The 14916-nt window shown below is 34.4% G+C and overlaps 1 protein-coding gene across 1 annotated transcript; it reads right to left on the bottom strand.

Moving 5' to 3' along the window:
• Nucleotides 1–1239: 1239 nt before the first annotated feature.
• Nucleotides 1240–8872, bottom strand: LOC105052704 (3',5'-bisphosphate nucleotidase AHL). The gene is made up of 4 exons (XM_010933620.4): nucleotides 8439–8872; nucleotides 2309–2996; nucleotides 1743–2105; nucleotides 1240–1652 (listed from the first exon to the last, which is right to left on the bottom strand). Exons 1-3 carry the CDS (start codon nucleotides 8848–8850, stop codon nucleotides 1802–1804), a joined length of 1404 nt encoding a protein of 467 aa, XP_010931922.1. The 5' UTR covers nucleotides 8851–8872; the 3' UTR covers nucleotides 1240–1652; nucleotides 1743–1801.
• Nucleotides 8873–14916: the final 6044 nt, after the last annotated feature.

The raw sequence follows: 14916 nt of genomic DNA, 5'->3' as shown, positions 1-14916 counted from the left end.
TAGATGAGTCGAGTCAGGAACTTGAGCAAATAATAACAAATTCTGATTCATCTGTGACAACTTTAAACTACTAATTTACAAAGACAACAAGCACTTGAAATCCCCTGTATGGTGCATCTGGTGATGTATATGCAATCATTCTTCATGTTTAGACTATGGAATGTCATAAGCATGTGGGGTTATAGAAAGGAAAAGACTTTAATATTTTCCAAATGTGTATCCACCAATGTTGCATGGAGGTCTTGAAACAGAAAGTCATGGTCTCTGATGTGAAATGGTAGTCATTTCCCAAAACTCGTCACCACTCATTATTGGTATGAGTAGTCACTCGGCTGCTACGGCTCTGGTGGAAACTATATGATTCAAGGATTTCAGAAAGTATAAATATCATAACTTGAGTTTTCATTTTGTAGTATGAAGTATGGATGTTTGTGAAAACTGTGATTTAGCCAAGGGAGAAATCTAATTACAATAATTATGGGAACTTAAAAATTGGAATAGCTGCTAATATATAGTGTTCGGATTAGGATGATTGCACCTCCAACTCTACATCTATTCTCATATCTTGAAGCATCAAAGGAGCAAGCTCACCATCCATCGCCTTTAGCATCCAAATTTGAGGTGGCTATTGTAAAGATAATAATAGGCCATGGATCCACGAAAGATGTAGGAAATTTTTTCCAAGAGTTGCGCTTCTGTATGTGCGTGTGTGTGAGAGAGACAGAGAGAGGGGAGGAGCGAGAAAGAGAGAGATGTTGTAAACGAACAAGTCATGATAGACAACAAAGACTACAAAAAACTATAGCCACAACAACAAGGCAGGATCTTCAATTCTTCCTCTTCCTTTGCTAGAACATTACCAGAGAACATGGACTACAAAATTACTAGAGAACTCGGATGGACTGATGAAAATAGCAATCTGTCTTGTGCTAACATCTTTGAACAATCATGGAGCAATAAAGTCAATCCACAAGCAAATGGTCCAGGTTCTCTCCTAAAATTATCGTGGCAGACCATAGTTTAGAATAATGCTTGCATGGTAAGGTCAATATGCAATCAGGAGCTTGCATGCAGCAACTTTCCACCTGACCAGGTTAAAGAAAATTCCAAGTAATGCATCAACCCAGCTGGGTCGGGTTGTAGATTTGAGCCAAGGATCAATCAAAGCTGAAGCAAACAATTGAGTTTGATGGGAGCTCGGACAGCATTGCTTTCCATTTCAAGGTTTTCTTGAATAAGTGTGGTCCATTCCATTTGTATTCGTATTTCATTATTTATCGTTTATCCTTTTGAATTGGTGATGCATACATGGAGTGTTGCAACTGAATGGCAATCCACTACCGACCAGGATTAAGTGCCTAAAGAATATGATAGACCGTTAACCAAGAAATTAATGACTTTACAAGGAAAGGCAAGTGCCCGAAGGAGAGCAATACACTGAGCAGGCTCGGTTCTCAAACCATAAATGGCGTAACTACCCCATTCAGATTCGGCAGCATACCTCCCTTTCCTTTCCTGTATGATGTTCTGTACTGGAATAAGCATTCTGGTTTATTTATAGTATAGCCCTACTGTGATGAATCTTGAACCAGCAACTTCCATGTAAAAGAAAAACTACTCTGTTATATTTTCCTACAGTGTTTCAGGGGAACCTGCAAATTTGTTTCCAGAAAGGCATTAGTCAATAAATTGTTAGACATCAGATCATATACTTGAGGATCAGGAGCCACAATGAGCCTTACCAAAGCTGGGTGACTGGCACCACCTATCCTGTTTAAGTGCAAACATTACATGGCAAGCTTCAAAGGTTGGAAGAGTTCCAGCTCTCATCCACTGCTTGGATGATCTTCTCATGCAGTAGTACTCCAGAGCATGCAATTATGCCTCGATCAAGGCCTTCTAAGTATATACCTCTAGAGAAGTCCAATGGACGGCCGCCAGCATCTGTGACTACCCCACCAGCTTCTTGTATGATCACAACCCCAGCAGCATGGTCCCATATCTTTTCTTTGTACCCAGCTCTTGGAAACTTCATAAAAATCTCAGCATCCCCTCGGGCTATGGCGGCATACTTCACCATGCTGTAAACACGCAAGGGCTGCTTTCTGCATATGAGGAAATAAAATATGAGGATGTTTCAACAGAAGACCCATGACCACAGAGATGTGTAAAGATAGAGCACAATGCGCCAATTTTAACAGTTCACTGTGGAAATAAGGGTGGATAGCTCTCACTTATTTGTTTAAAACAAAAGGAAACAACTCAGAAGTTGGGTTAAGAATGAAAAAGGCAAGGGCAGAAAACTTACCTGACACCAACACTCTGCGCCAATCCAGCTGTGAAGGAGTGGCTTGAATTGGTCTTCTCAACAGGCTCACAGAATGTTGCCAAAGCAGGATCATTGATGGATGATACTTGAATTTTTTGTGCAGAGCTTTGCCAATCAAAATTACCATAGTCATGAACCAATGGTTGCATCCAAGCTTCACCACTACCTTTCCGAGCATACATCACGCAACCTTTATGCCAGGACCCATATGCGGCAGGAGACAAATTAGACATGAGCCTGTAATAGCGTTGGTGATAGTTTAGCCATGCCTTCTTCATTGGGTAATTTGGGCACCCGAGAACACCAAGAATAACCTCTCCATCTTCTATCAAAGCAAGAGCAACAGCATACTGATCTCCACGCACAAAACCCAGCGTCCCATCCACAGGATCAAGGACCCAAAACTTTCCCTTGGGGCCTCCATTAGAGTTACATCTACTTATAGCTTCAAGAACTTCCTGAGTTCCAAGTGCTTTTGCAGGGCCTTCTAATCCAAATGTGGGAGCTTTGGCCAGACATGCATTCACAGAATTGACAACAGATTCTAGCAATGATGTGTTATCCTTTTTGGACAGAGTTTCAACATCTTCTTCTGCTACAATGGACACATTTTCAATGCCGAAGTACTGTGAAAGGACCCAACTGACAGTTGCTTGAACGCCCCAATCTACCATGCAATGAAACCTTGATGATTAACAATATATGGTATAAATTGCATATGCTCACAGAACTGGAAAACATTATAGAAAGAAATTAATATGCAAGACTAAATAGCATGGTAAATGTTAGCAAGAGGTCAACCAGATTCTAGTGGTTTCTGCTTATTGGAAGGTTGTTTCCTGAGAGTTTGATATCGTATGCATTCATATCTCCTTGCTAATAGCTGCATAGCCCGTTATTTCTGATTTTCACTAATAAGTTTTTTAGTAGCCAGAAATCACTCATTGAAAGAGCATGGCCTTTTCATAAATCACATAGATTTTCAAGAAAAAAAATTCACCCATATTAATCTAACATTAACAATCCATCACCATCAAAGAGGTGCCTTCGTTAATTATCTGAAAATGACCAACAAAGCATTATCATTCTCTAATTGCAACAGCTGTGAAGACCTGATCTTCTGCAAAGAGAGAGAAAGATAAGAGAAAAAAAAAATAGAAAGATGATTCTGCCTCCATCAAATCATCATGACATTTCATTGATTTGCATATTAGTCTCCAAGGCTTTTAATTAAGTCACGTAACCTTACTGGTTGCTAGTTGTGTTATCTAGACTACCAAGATTTTTAAAATCTTAGAGCATGGAAGCTATAGAATGACATGGAACTATTCTCATGTCAAGTTTTTTGATGATAACGTGTATGAACAATTATGGAAGAAACCTTGATACTGTACATCTGAGCTCGTATCTAGGTAAAAATGGCCGATCTGCTTCTTGCTCCCAGAAAGTCTACTATTTTTCAGTTCCCCACAAGTTCATCTAATTGTTGGTTTGATTGCTAGCTAATGAGAGAAATTCCAAAACGGAAAGCTAAAACTGAAACTTGCTATGACACATCATCTTGTGAATTGGTAGACAATCACTGAACCTATTTATCCTAACGAATTAGGGAGAGCTAAAACTGAAACTTGCCTATTCTACTCTAACTAAATAGACATAACAATGGAACAGAAACTATGAGCTGGGAAGAAGTAGACAATGGATATGCAAATTTAGAAAATGATACATTTACAACATTTATCCTTGTCAGACTATATTTATCTGAATCTTTAAACCTTGCTTAGTTCAGGGACAGTGCAGAACATCACCAGTTATCCTGTTGCATGCCAGATGACCTGTTTGCTCCCAAATAGAGGAGTATACTGAATGAGCAAAAGGGGGATCCTACAAGAATTTTTAACTCACTTTTTCTGCATAACCTGATAAAACTGGTCTAACAAAAATAATCAAATCATCCATTCCAGTTTATTCCTCCATTTTTGCCTCAAGTTATCCCACCTAACCTAAACAAAACTATTCCCAAACCAAGCAACGCTTAAGGGTCATGTTGAATGATGAAATGCTTTTTATTGGCTTTTCAAAGTGAGAAGATGTTAGGATCAATTGAAAAGTATAATGGACCCTATTGGAGTGAGTAAATTTTTATCCCTAAAATTCTCAACATATTACATGTTTAGGGGAGGACCAATGTCTGAACCTTGCATACCTCTAGAATCCACTCTTCCAAACTTCCTTCAGACTGTTTGGTAACAATGTTAATTTCCTCAAAACTTAAGCATTTGTTTAGAGCAGATACCATAATTTCATGTGTACATATCATTCATCAATTATTAATCATCTATGCACTCTTAACCGTTATTCAACAGCATTGACCAAGGCCTTTAAAGCATTGGGCATGGATATGATATTGGTGGTATAAATAATAATAGTCCACTACTCCACAAAACAACATTAATATAAAAACTCCATAATATAGTCATCACTCAAGTCTATAGACAACATCAATGACACAAACTCAATCAACCATCCATCATTAAAAGGTTAATTCACTCAGAAAAAGAAAGCTACCGATGCATCCCCAGATGCATCAAGTATATTGGGTGTTTCTGGCAAATATCAAAAGTCTACTTAAAGTATCCAGCACGTACCCTAAGCAAATCCAACAAGCATTAGGATCTGATATGCATCAGATATGGATATTGCATGTAATTTAAAGTGTCAATGCTTCCTAGACTAAGATTATATTCAGAGTGTCATGAATATATCAAATATATCTGAAACATGATTGATAGAAATTGTCCCCAGATATACACTAGCAGACCACAGATCCAGCATCAGCCATCAACATTTCTAAGCATCTTTGTTTAACATACTGAACAGAGAATTCGGAAGGACTAACTTCTTAGTAAACTTGAAATCTGGCAAGTGGCAACACTATGTCCTTGGATAGGTGTTTCCTTTTGAACATCAACATACAACTGACTTGCTATAAGGAGGTTAATCTACCTTGAAGTTAATAACATTAAAATATACACTATAAAGGCTACCAAAATTCTAAATAATCAATGCTCCTTGCAACTTTGGTCATTGAATTGTATTCCTTATATTCAGTGGTAATTAGATGAATACATTTAAAAGAAAAGAATAACCATCCAAAAGTTCCTAAACAAAAACAAGATATTTTATTGTTATAAACAAGAAAAAGCCAGATGTCCAGGTGTACACAAACACTTGATTAACTACTAAATGGCAAACAACTATTCTATAAGCAGTGATCAGTGAATAGTTCAAGAGTCTTTTGATTGAAGCAAGGTGGATTTTCTATCACTTTATAGTGCTTGTTGCCAGATTGTAGGGTTGTAAATTTTACATATGAAATTTATTCATTGTTGTCCTCTTAATTTATTCATCGAATTTCACATTTTGGAAGTTGGAAGTGTGCTTTCTACTGAAAAAAAAAGTTCAGAAAACATAAAGGCATAAACTCATGCTTGCCAAGGATAACCTATCGAATGAAAAAGTTAAAAATTTGAACAAAGGGACAAAACAAGTTCTTTTCATATATATTTTGGGGCTTGTTGCAAACATCGGAATCACAAATATCATACAAACATAAATTGTGGGGGCAATGTTGCAAGCACATTTATAGAAAGTGGTCTATGTGGTCACACATGCAACCACATAAGCATGTATGCAGCAGGCCTGACTGTCCTCCTAGGGCACAATCAAGCAAGCACATGAGCTAGGAGTCCATATATGCAGCCCAGGCAAATGCAGGATAACAATGCAGTTTGTGTTAATGTGCAGATTAGATGTAGGATATAAAGTCCACTCCAATTTGTGTCACGAGCTCATGAATCCTAACTGAATGCTCCTGCGAGGCCAAGATAAGAAAGATAGATGACAGAGGGCAACTTAAAAAAGTAAGCAACAAGTCAACAGATACCAGAAATGGGGAAATGGCATACTGTGAAAGGGGCCGAAAAGTTCACTCTAGCTTTCCTTTTCCTCTCCTCCTATGGCTATCCTATTCTGTCCCCATTCACTTCCCCAACCCATGCTCCACCACCTCTATTTTTTCCTAAATGTTAGCCAATACTTTTCCTAGTTTTCTATTTCCTTATCTGTTTTTATTAGTTTTACTTGATTTTTTTGCATATGCTGAGTAAGAAAAGAATAGTGCAAGAATTGGTGGCCAAGTATACTCCCAAAGTGCATTGTAGTATCCCGGCCACCAGCATATAAAATCCGATTTATTGAAGCTTGGCTGCAAGCAGGGGCATCACACATAAGAGCCAAATGGAACTTTTGGAATCTAACATTCATAACAAAATGTGCCAGCCATCTATAGGCTATAGATTTATTAGGTTCCACATAGAATATCATTTTAGTACCTACATTCAGAAATCAATCTATATGGTGCTTATGTAGGAGGAAATTTGAAATGAAGGTAATCACAAGTGGACAAGTGGTATTAAAAACCAAGACTAATAATATGCCAATGTTCTAATAACCACTTGAGTAAGTCAAAGGATCTAGAGTTCGTATTATTTTGACATCACAAGTGTTATTAAAATTATATTAATAGGGGAAGATGCATAAAAAACAACTCTTTCATTACACTTTTCTCTTCAGATAGTGCAGATCTTTTGCTCGACTATGTACTTATTTATATTTCTATTAGTGTTCAATCATAATTTTGTACTTCAGCAAATTCTCATAGTACAGTTATACTAGGTGCCTGGACCTCTCTGTATTGCCCAACACTCTTAACAGCTGCAACATTGCAAGACTTATTGTTGTCTTATACAAGAGTTTCTTCAAGCCTGTATAGCAATATATCACTCAACAGCCTAGAAAAGCATTTTCTTTGTCGTCCATATGCCAATCATACAATATGTCTTCATCTACCTCTCAGATCCTCCAAATAACAGATCCCAAGATGCAAGATGCTTTTGGTATCATTCCAAGGGTAAAGAACATCTTGTTTTGATTACTTAATCTGGATTTCAAAAACCATTTCTTTAATTATAGAGCAAGATTGGACTAGGTATGAGAGATAGAAGATAGCCTAGAAAATCTCCATTAAAGGGAAAACCAAAGATGCATCAGCAAAGCATATAATTTCATAGTATGACAGATATTCTACAGTCCTGCTAATGCAACTGCCATAACCGTTCAATATGTGGACTCACAATCAATAAGAGTAACCAATACAGCATTTAATCATAGGCCTGAAATGGGATAAAATCCAGTAGTAACAGTACAAAGAAGATCAAAAACAGGATAGGTTTTCCATAACTGGAGGAATATCATGCCTTATGTTGACTTATAAGCTTACAAGACAGATAATGAAGCAAAAGACCAAAAATGCCCCTAGTCTCACGGATTTAAATGATTAACTCAAGAGTGAAGTGAACCTGTATGGCATGAGACTTGAATAGTCAGCTTATCATTATAATGTTCTGAATGAAAGGCTTAGAATTTGAGTATTCCACTTGAGTTGATCACATCCTAAACAGAAGAAAATTTTTGAATTTCGGAATTTCAACACATTATGAGTTTATCAGGCTCCTTTAAGTAGGATTGGAATAAGGTGCCTTCTTTTCCATTATTCAGGAATTCAGCAATGAGAGACACTATGATGATTATTATTATTATTACGGCTAAAAAACACTGAGGCCAACACATTTGCCCAAAACTATGTACATTACAGCAATGCTGCCTTATTTGGTGATAACCAGTACATTGCGCAATATCAACTGGGAACATTCGTCTCCCAGATAGCAAAGGCTACACCGATGCAATGACCCATAAAAAAAATGACCACAAGCATTATAAAAGATTCTCACAAAAAACAACGTTAACAACCCAAACAAATACCAATCTGGCCCTCCGACAAAGAAACCAATCGACACATCCCAAACAAGCACAAATAGGCAAAAAAGATCAAAACTTCGATTCTCTAATAGCCTCCCAAAGGACGAACCCATCAGTAAAATCACTCCTTTCCTGAAGAAATCCCTAATTCAAAGAGGCATAACCATCACAAAGAAGACACAAATCAAACCACATCAACGGAAGAAGAAACAGTAGCGAAGAGCACAACCTGCGACGGTGACAGGGGAATCGTCGTCCTTGGACTTGATCTCGTCCTGCTTCCTCCCCACCAGCTCGCTCTGCACCCTCTGGCAGAGCGAACACGCCATCTGCACCAACCTCACCGCCACGTCCAGCTCCTTCGAGTACCTCTCCGCCTCCATTCGGGCGCTGCGATGGAATCCAACGGAAGGAATGGGGGAAGGGTCGTCCTCCGAGAGGCTGAGAAGCCGGCCGTAGAAGGCGGAGGCGGAGGCGGAGGCGGCGGGGAGTGGGGTGGTGGAGGAGGACCGGAGAAGGCCACGGGAAGAGAGGGGATGGAAACCTCCACTGAGGCGGGCTCGGACGCGGGTTAGAAGGACGGGAGCTTGGAAATTTAGCCCGGCTCGGGGGAGATAAATAGCGTGAGAGGACCTGGCCATCTATGCGGGCGTTGGAAGGGAAAGAAAGTACCGAACGCCGAGAGCTTTTGGGGTCTTCCGTTGGGGCCCGTTCTTTTATAAATAAATATTATAAAAAAAAATTGATCAACTCTTCTTATTGACCATCTTATTTATATTTCCATATTTTTAAATAAATAAATTATTTTTTATTAAAAATAATATTTATTTATTAATTGAGAAAAAATTCTTATTATTCATCTTTTAGATAAATAATTTTTTTTTCATCAATCAAAAAAATATTTTTATTTTATTCTTAATATATCATTAATCCCATAATAATAATATAATAATATATAATGCTATCTTATATATAATATAATATAATATAATTATCGAATAATAATATTTTATTATTTTAATATAATATTTGATTATAGTAATATGATGTCATAGTATAATATCTTATTTTATTATTATAATATAATATTAATATCTTGTATTGTTTTTATAATAAAATAAAATATAACATAATGATATATTATTTTAATATATGTTAATATTATATACTATATTATAATATATATGTTATTTTATTATATATATTATAATTTATTATATTCTATTATATGTATAACATATATTATCTATATTTATGAATATATATTATATAATATTATATATTATAACATATAAAATATAATATAATATATTATACTATATTATTATATATAATAATATTTATATAACAAAAGATAATATAAAAAATATGAATAAATTTCAATATTTTATTTAAAAAAATTAATAATGTAAAAGAATATAAATAATAAATTTTCGAATGATCTTTCGATATATATATAAAAAAAAATATAAATTAATTATTTTTCTACCCACGTATTGCTTCAGAAGTATCTATCAAAAAAATATAGATCTTGGAATAAAGTTTTTATCCTCGAAAGTATGGACTTTGTTAAAGTTATGTGGGTGCTTGAGTGGTTGGGGAGGTGTGACTTTATCATAGAGAGAGAGTAGGACGCTTTCGGTGGGGTCCCACTTTTCTTTTTCTTCGTTAGTTTGACTTTCTTGTTTGTTGTTTAACCAAAGATAGAGGACCACTGATTATGGGGATTAGATTAAGATTTATAAGTAAGAAAATGAGAAAGGGGAGGAGGAGGAATGTATCATTTTTTATAAGTAGTCAAAATGGTTCAAGTGACCTATGCATGTTGTATGAAAAGGATAGTTTGTTGGATTTCATTTCAAATATGTGATCTAATTATTACTTAATTAGGTTTAACTTATTAGATCAACCATATGTACTGAATCAATTATAGTAAGTCTAATTAATTAAAGAGTTATATTCCTAATCAGATCTAGACTGAAAATTAACTTTAATTAGAATTAGTCATTTGATGGGATAAAATAAGTATAAATATAAATATAGAGATGCCATAGTTCTTTTCTCCAACTTTCAGAAAGATGCAAATGATTCTCATCGATCGTCTATGTTAAGAAGGAGGGTGAGAAGAGAGAAGATCAGATGCCTCATAAGAAAAGACCAGACATCCTGTGAGCTATGTGATCATCATATTGGATAAACAATGATGCAATATATGATTTATTTACAATTTTGATTTTTTGCATGAATATATGAGCACAATCCAGGCATAACAGATTGAAATTATCTAACATGTAGTATCAGAGCATCAATTTCATACTTCATATTCATGTAAAATTTTTTGACTTATTTTTGGAACATTAAAATCATATTGTTTTTTAAATAAATCAAAGATTAGGAAATTAAATTATAGTTTTCTTAATTTCCTAAAAATAAATAAAAAAAGATTTTTGGGCAAACCCGTGCCGTCCGGCGAACGAGGTAATAGCCATGGCCGTTGCCTTATCGGCAGTGGGTCGGAGCAGTGGCAGTTGCCACCATGCCGGTAGCGAATCGCTGGACTGGGGGGCTATTGCTTCCCCGCGGCAGTGACACTGCCGCATGCGGTGTCTAGGTGTAACCGTGGGAGCAGCGGCTTGTGCCGCTATGGTGAGAGGTGGCAGGTCTTTCACTGCCCTCCGACGAGGGCGACAGTCCACCACCCTCCCTGCTTCCTTCTCCGACAGCCAGAGAGAATATGGGCGACCGATCGACTGCACAAACAACCGCCCGTGCAGCATAGGAGAAACCCCTCTCCCAATCAGATTAGGAAAGATGGGATTTCAGGTTTTGGATTTAATCCATCAAGGTTGCGGGTCAGACTCGAACCCGATAATCTGAGATTATTTTAAACCTTTTGTAAATAATACCCTAAAAAATAGTTTATTACAGAAAGGTCCCTATCATTTTCTGACGGACTTTGTTTTAAAGCGACTGTTTTATAGAAAAATCCCTTTTCTTTCTATTATTTACGATTAAGTCCTCTATTGTTAAGGTTTTTAGTAAAACCACTGTAACTTGCTCATTTTTCATCTGATTTGAATGATTTTTGAACCATTAGACTCGTGATTAGGGCTAGCAAAATATGACGTAACCCGCCAACCCAACCTGTGTTCGATCTGTCATAAACAGATTTAGATTTAGGCTAAATGAATTTGGATCATAAATGGATCGATCCGTTTAATCCATTTAATAATTGAGTCGGATTTGAATTTTAGATATTTGACCCGTTTAATCCGTATAACCCATTTAATATTCAAGTCAAGTTGAGTCAGATAATCTATTTAACTTATTTAATCTGTTTAATCTATTTCTGACCCATTTAACCCAATTTGTTTAATCTGTTTAATCTATTTAAGATCTATTTAATCTGTTTAACTTGTTTCTGACCTATTTAATCTGACATATTTAATCCATTAAACCTATTTAACCTGTTTAACCTAATTTGATTTATTTAATAAATAGATTAAATAGGTCAGATCGGATTACCTATTTAATAAACAGGTCAGGTTCAGATTTAAATTTTTAATCTATTTAATAAACAGGTCGGGTTTGGATTGATAATTTTCTGATCCGACCTACATTGATTCGATCCTTTATGATCCGACCCAACCCGATTGCCACCCCTACTTGTAATGGCTTGAGAAATATTTTAGTTGAGTTCTCATGCATGATAAAATATTTAAATAATTTATAGATTATTTATTTGATAATTTTACTCACTATTGCATTATTCAAGTATGTTTTCGTATAGCCTCAAAGGTTCCGAAGTACTTTATGAATCTTGGGTAGCTGAGCCATCGAGGACTAATAATTTTTTTCTCTTATTATATTTTGAAATTACTTAAAGGTGTATATATTATGATTAATCCAAAGATGACTGTACTCAGATATAAAATTGACAGCAATAGATTGACAATTTGAATTGCATAAAGACAGAGAGTTCTACACTCAAAGGTGGAAATAATCTTGGATTTTTGTAATCATAGTTAGTTAAACCATTGAAAGTATAATTAATATGATAGATTATAGTTTAAACATAAATTATGTGCTCATATCATAATTATTGTTCTCGCTTACATATTTCATATTATTATTGGTTATGAAAATTTTCATATTTATAATTTATGTGATGCATGTTTTGGCATTAATTGTTATGTTTAGTTTTGTGATTAAATTAGTTGCAACACTTATTGCATGTTATGATTCTTATCCAAAGATGTTTTATAGTTGGATAATAAGTGTTATTAGTAGAATTATATTTTAGAATCTACATCATAATTGTAATTATAAGTATGTTCTTTTATTTACAGCTATGACCTCTACTTCACTCTCATTGCATCTATCTAACATTTTCACACTGAATGGATCTAATTATCTTGATTGACTCGAGCAGCTTCTCATTGCTCTTGAATGTTTAGATCTAGATTTGGCCCTTCATAAGCATCAATCTGATCCACTTACTCTTACTAGTTCTTTAGATCATAAGAAATTATATAAAAAATAGAAGCATTCTAATAAATTATCTCTCATGATTATTAAGAGATCTATAGTGAGAGATATTAGAAGATCTGTTCCTGATAATAAATTAATCTTTTGGTATTTTTTCTCCATAAAATAACAGTTTACCAAATCAAATAAAGCCTTAGCTGGTATCTTAATGAATAAGTTAATTTTTGTGAAATATGATAGATTTTTTGGAGTATGAAAGTATATTATAGAAATGCATGATATAGCTGAAAAATTGAATAATTTGGATATGATAATATCTGAAAATTTTTTTATCTAGTTTATTCTCAATTCTCTTCTATCTTAGTTTATCTAATTTAAAATTTATTATAACACACACAAGAAATCATGGTCCATTAATGAAAAGAGATCTTGAAATAGAAAAGGGATCCTAGTTATTCACGTGGTTACAGAAGAGCATCCTAAAAGAAAGAAGATGAAGAAAGAAAATAAAGAATCGAGTAATCTATCAAAAAAATTCTCACAAATTAAAATATTTCTTCTGTAACAAGTAAGAACATATCAGAAAGGATTGTAAAAAAAGAAGGAAGTAGTTCGAAAAAAAGAGTATTCCCTTACCACTTATTTATTTCGAAACCAATTTTATAGATGTTTACCTAGTGGATTGATTCTGGTGCTACAATTTATATTTTTAATTCATTATAGGGATTCCTTTCAAGCCAAAAGGTAAATGATGGTGGATCTTTATAGAAAACTGAATGAAATCCAAAGTCATTTCAGTTGGGACCTATAGACTTGTTACATACATCGAATTTTAATTAGATCTATATGATATCTTTTATGTTCATTCAGTATCTAGAAATTTAGTTTCTTTATCAAAGCTTGATTTAGAAAGTTTTTCATTTACTTTTGTGAATTCAAGTTTTAGATTGACGAAAAATTTTATTTTGGTTCATATTGAAATATTGTGCAATGGGTTATATAAAATGAATTTAGATTTTTTTTTTGCACAATCTTTACTTGTCTTGAATGTCAATGTCGGAATGAAATGTGGTATTGTAAATGAGAGTTCTATAATATTGTGGCATAGGTGATTAGGTCACATATCAAAAAAAAAGATGACTAGATTGGTTAAGAAAGATATTTTACTAAATCTAGATTTTAGTGATTTTGGTATGTGCATAGATTGTATTAAAAAAAATAAATTAAAAGTCATAAAAATCATGTCATTAGAAGTCAAGAACTCTTAGAATCGATACATACCGATATTTATGACTATTTTTCACTTTGTTTTAGAGGACAAAGTTGTTTCATCACCTTTATTAATGATTTCTCATGTTATGGCTATGTTTTTCTATTACATAAAAAGTCTGAAGCTTTAAAAGCCTTTAAAGTATACAAGCTGAAGTAGAAAATTAATTGGACAGAAAAATTAAGATTGTGACATCTAATAGGAGTGGCGAATACTATGGTAAATATGATGAATCTGACAGTAATCCTAAATCTTTTGCCAAATTCTTTGAACAGTATGGTATTATAGCATAGTATACTATGTCAGAAAATCTTTAATAATATGATGTGGTTGACAGATGTAATCGTACCTTGATAAACATAGTAAGGAGTATGATAAATAATTTTTTATTATTCTTGAATTTATAGGGAGAAGCCTTGCAAACCGCTATATATATATCCTAAATCAGATATCTAATAAGGCCATTCCTAAAACTTCTTTTAAGTTATAAATGGATAGAAAATTAAGTTTAACGTATTTACATATTTAAGGTTGTCCTAAAAGGCTCAATTATATAATCTACAAGAAGAAATTGGATCTCAGAACTATTAGTTGTTACTTTATAGTGTATCCAAAAAGGCTAAAAGATTTTAAATTTTATTGTCCATCACACACCACTAGAATTATTGAAAGTAGAATTGCTAGGTTCATTGAGGATGGTGAAAATAGTAAGAGTGGTGAACCGCATAATACAGTTTTAGAAAAAATAAGAAAATCTTTTTTTATTATAGTAACATCTAGAGATATTCTCATGAACCTGTTCAATTTAAGATTATGGAACATCAACAGGTGGTTGATACACCACTTCCCAAACAGTATGTCAATGAACCTGATCCGACTGAAAATGATCACAATAATGATATCGAATCTAGAGTATTATGCAAATCTACTAGAATTAGAAGATCGACTA

Source organism: Elaeis guineensis, chromosome 10 (assembly GCF_000442705.2).
Source record: "Elaeis guineensis isolate ETL-2024a chromosome 10, EG11, whole genome shotgun sequence".
NCBI classification, from domain to species: Eukaryota; Viridiplantae; Streptophyta; class Magnoliopsida; order Arecales; family Arecaceae; genus Elaeis; species Elaeis guineensis.
The sequence above is the reverse complement of the archived record's forward strand: the minus strand, read 5'-3'. Positions and strand labels throughout refer to the sequence as shown.

Coding starts and splice junctions, on each gene's coding strand:
- LOC105052704 (XM_010933620.4), bottom strand. CDS start 8,850: ATGGCCAGGTCCTCTCACGCTATTTATCTCCCCCGAGCCGGGCTAAAT. Junction 2,997..8,438: donor TTCCCCTGTCACCGTCGCAG/GTTGTGCTCTTC, acceptor ATTGCATGGTAG/ATTGGGGCGTTCAAGCAACT. Junction 2,106..2,308: donor GCGCAGAGTGTTGGTGTCAG/GTAAGTTTTCTG, acceptor CCTCATATGCAG/AAAGCAGCCCTTGCGTGTTT.